Source organism: Fukomys damarensis, unplaced genomic scaffold (genome assembly GCF_012274545.1).
Source record: "Fukomys damarensis isolate Sample0158 unplaced genomic scaffold, DMR_v1.0_HiC HiC_scaffold_16, whole genome shotgun sequence".
Classification (NCBI taxonomy): Eukaryota; Metazoa; Chordata; class Mammalia; order Rodentia; family Bathyergidae; genus Fukomys; species Fukomys damarensis.
Genome location: NW_022900928.1, coordinates 88190391 through 88194753, shown reverse-complemented (window position 1 = coordinate 88194753; position 4363 = coordinate 88190391). Strand labels below are relative to the sequence as shown.

The window sequence follows — 4363 nt, the reverse complement described above, 5'->3', positions numbered from 1 at the left end:
GAAAAAAAAAAAAAAAAAAAAAAAAAAAAAAAAAAATTCTGGGGATGTGGCTCAGTGTGAAGGCCCTGGGTTCAATCTCCCATACAGCAAAAAGGCAGGGGGTGGAGTTGAAAAACACCAAAGAAAACAAACATCTGGAAGAAAACAGTATAAACCCCTACTTGGCCTTGGATTAGGCAATGGTTTGCTAGTTGTAACACCAAAGCATAAGTGACAAAAAAAGGTAAAATAAATAGATTTCAAACATTATTAAGTTGTTTCTAAGGACATCATCAAGAAAATGAAAAGGGCCTGGGTTGGAAGCCCCAGACCAAAGAGAAAAAGGCAACCCACAGATGGGAAAAATTATTTACAAATCACACATGATAGTACTTCATGCCCACTAGAGCAGCTAAAACTGAAGGACAGACTATAACAAGTATTGATGAGGGTGTGAAAAAAAAATTAAACCTTCATATACTGTTGGGTGGAATGTGGGCACCTGCTTTGGAAAAGCCTGACAGTTCCTCCAAATGTTAAACAGGGATACCACATGACCAAGAAATTCCACTCCTAGAAATACAACCAACAGAAAAAAAGCCACATCTATATAAAAGTTTGTACAGGAATGCTCATGACACCATTGTTCTGGTAGTCAAAAAACAGAAGCAACTCAGGCATCCAAATGATAAATAAATAAACATTATATGCTAAACTCACATGACGGAATATTATTTGGCCGTAAATAGAAATAAGTACTAACACATGCTACAGAGTGGCCGAAGCCTGAAAAATATTACACTAAGTGCAAGATTCTGGTCACAAATAACACAAATATGGCTCAATTTAGAGGAAACATCCAGAATAAGTAAATATATAGAAATAAAGTAGTGACTTAGGAGAAGGGAAGAAGTGGAGTGGCTGCTGATGAGTATATGGGGTTTCTCTTTGCGGCAATGAAGGTAAGTATGGGCAGATAAAATTAGCATGGACATCCAAATAAGACATGGCACTGGAAAGCCATAATCACAAAGTGAAAGCTGATTATTCTATTGTATAGAATAATGAATGGGACACCCAAGAAAGTAATTTTATACTTCAATACAATGTATGAGGGGGGAGGGAAAAAAGGGACAAGAAAAAAAAAAAGAGAAAAGAAAGAAAAATTTTAAAAAATGGAAACAAAGCTTTTGTATGTAAAGGGAATGGGGGAAAAAAGAAGCAGCAAGATATCACGCACTGGTGCAATTTCCCTTGATGAATATTATCATTATGTATATCTGAAATGTACCAATAAATGTTTTGCTAAAAACAAAAAACAAAGCAGCCACTATAGGACCACCCCCACCCACAGGTACACAACGATCAAAATGTTCTAAGTACCTACAGACACAATTTCCTTTGACAGATTTTATACATGGCAAGTATTTTTACCTTTTCCCAATGGAATGCGTCAGAAAGGGTCAGGATAATTCCAAATTAGAATACAATTTGGTTGTGTTCTCCTGGGAATGACCAAATAGCTAATTTTTTCCCTATCAAGTATCCCAGCACCACCTATAGCATCCTGACAAGGTTAACCACCTGAGTACTTTCGCTGAGTTGGCTTTTCCAAACCACACACAGCTGATTCACTTTCTCTGATAATCACTCACATTTGTCTTGTTAACCATATTTAAGAAGCTTATATATCACAAACAAGCTTCTGATGATTGTCTAATGGTATTCTAGATTACCCAAGTCCTCTAAGACTCCCAGGACAGACACACTGGATTGAAAGCAGTTTACCTGATGCTACTTAATTAAATTTAGTAATTTTTTACAGTGAGACTATGAGGCTTTATTAATAACAAAAGAAAATCAGGGAACTAGTACATTTGGCCACCACGAAAACAATGAGCACAAGGCACTTCCCTAAGGTGACGTATCCTTAAAGCTTTAACACCTTAAATGACAGAGAAAGTACTTTGGGGGGATAAAGCTGTATAAATTAGGGACAAGGATTCCGCTCACTGGCACTGGGCTTGCCTCACAAACCCAAGGTCCTGAGTTCAATCTCTGGCACCAAAAAAAGGTGTATAAATTACCCGACAATTGTATTCTTCCTATTGGTCTTATCAATGTTTCCAAACAACACAAAATTTGAAAACAACCACATCATTTCATAGATTTAACTAAAGGTAAACTTTAAAAATAGTTTGGGACGTGAGAAGTCACAACAACAAACATTCCAATCTAACTAGCCTAAGACATTTAATCCAGGGAACACTTAGGGAAGGTGTAGTTCCTGGATAAGCCTATTTCTACAATGATTTATTGCCGGTCAATATGACCCATGGGCTTGGCATCACAAAATATCCCAACCTAGGAACACACATACTCAAATTTCTCTAGGAGTAAGGTAACCTTTCCAAAATGTCTTTAACGTTAATCACCACTATTCTTGAAATGAGTATGGAAAAATAGATGTAGAATTAATTATGCAATACAGAGGGTACAGAAAATGGGTTCTAGGGGGACAGCGATTTAGCTCAGTGGTTCTGCCACCTGCCTTGCAAGGGCAAGGTCCTGAGTTTGATCCCAGGTAACAACAACAAAAAGTTCTAAAAGTTACTGTTATCTCTCTGCAAGCTAAATTAGCACAGCATTTACCAAACAACAGCTGAAAATAAAAGTGAAAAAAAAAGATAAGGGGTAGGGCCGGGGATTTACCTCGCAAGCTCAGGGACAAGTTCGACCCCGGTACCAAAAAACAAAACAAAAAAGATAAGGGGTAGCTGGGTCGCACCTTGGTCTTTAAGAGGTTGCTGATTAGAGGAAAAGAATGAGTTTCTAGAAGACAAAAGGAACTTTTTTAGCAAAACAGTGACAAAAACACTTTCTAGCTAAAGATAAGAATCTTATTTCAAAATTTTCAAATGGTAAAGAAAGGAACGGCCAGAACTACCTTGATTGAACCTCGTGTCCCAGGTACTTGTCGCGTGCAACCTGATCATTCAAAGCCCACTGCCTAAAATTAGCTGGCGCTGTGTAACTGATAAGACAAGAGCAAGACGTGGTCCTTTCCAAAATACAGAGGTGGAAACAGAACAGAGAGAACAGTAGAAGAACCAATACACTCGATCTTAGCCAAAAGGCAGAGAAGCGATTCGACCACTAATACAGGCTGAATCTGGGTCCATTCTAGCATTTAGGACGTGGACTCTTTGTAACACTAAAAGGCACGATTTGATGCATAGTTACTTCAAAAATCCGGCTATTAAGGTTGTCATCTACAAACTCTCTCCCCCTCTAACTTGGCACCACCTCACAGAGGAGTAACCCCTCTTGGCATCCCGCATCTCTAACAAGCCTCTCCCAGACTTATAACCCCATGGTCCTCAGCGCTTGAGAGGGAGCGACAGGAAGGATGAGTAAGCACGCGGGGTCCGGTCAAAGAGCACAGACCCTGGCCCTGGCTGCGGAAAAGTAGAACAGAGGGCAGGCTGGGGAGGTTATCCAATGGCCGGCAGCAGCTTCAAGCTTTGTCCAGCAGATACTGTCACCTCGTTCCGCAATCCCTAGGGCCCTCAAACCCCGTCCCGCGGTCAATCGCACCTTTGCTTTAGTTATTTCTTGAAAACAGCATAAAAACACAAACATAACTTCTCGTGACTTCTGTTGCTAAAAGACACTAAAGCCTCACCCAGAAGCCGGGTTAAATTCAATTGTTTCTTCCCGGGCTGCAGAGAAAACTCCTTTTCTGACACCCTGTCGCGCCCCCCCCAGCACACACACCTCTAATCTGCAAAGAGCCGACTTCCAGTTACAGCTTCAAATGTATTCCAACCGTTCGGTTGGGGGGGACCGAGGACAAAAAGACTTTTGAATTACTTGAACAGCCTGGTTCCAAGTACCTGACCTTATTTCCTCCCAGAGAAAAATAGGGCACCGGGCAATCAGAAATGTCTTTTTCTCTCCCTTCCTATTTTGGCTGCCGGGCAGTTCTCGAGTCGGCTTCCAAAAGGTCTGTGAGGTGAGGGGCTGTTCTAAGATTCACGAGTAGGAAAGTTGCCCTCTTTGCCCGAAGCCCCTTGCAACCCCCGGTTCTCTAAAAGACTGAACTTCACCCCCAAGGGACACCCGGATGCCGCTGGGGTTTTCGCGCCCAGGACGCCCAGACAAGGCCCCGATCCTAGAGGTGCCCGGAGGCCGCGCCGCCGCGCCCCGCCGCACCACTCACCCACAGACCGGTAGCCCAGGATCGCGATCTTCCGGGACTTGGACTGCGGCATCTTGGCGACCTCCTCAGCCCCGGCCCAACCACATCAACTGCGGCGGCAGTTGCTGCTGCTCCGATCAACGGCGGCCGTACCAAGGCAGAACAGCATACAGAGCAGGGGCG

At 42.5% G+C, this 4363-nt stretch overlaps 1 protein-coding gene across 1 annotated transcript in view; it reads right to left on the bottom strand.

The window, feature by feature from the left end:
- The window catches only part of Rheb (Ras homolog, mTORC1 binding), a 42045-nt gene extending 37688 nt beyond the window's left edge, over window positions 1-4357 (bottom strand). The window contains exon 1 of the mRNA XM_010637539.2: window positions 4202-4357. Coding sequence (XP_010635841.1) covers window positions 4202-4253 — 52 coding nt within the window. The 5' untranslated portion in view covers window positions 4254-4357. The remainder of the gene's footprint in view (window positions 1-4201) is intronic.
- Window positions 4358-4363: the final 6 nt, after the last annotated feature.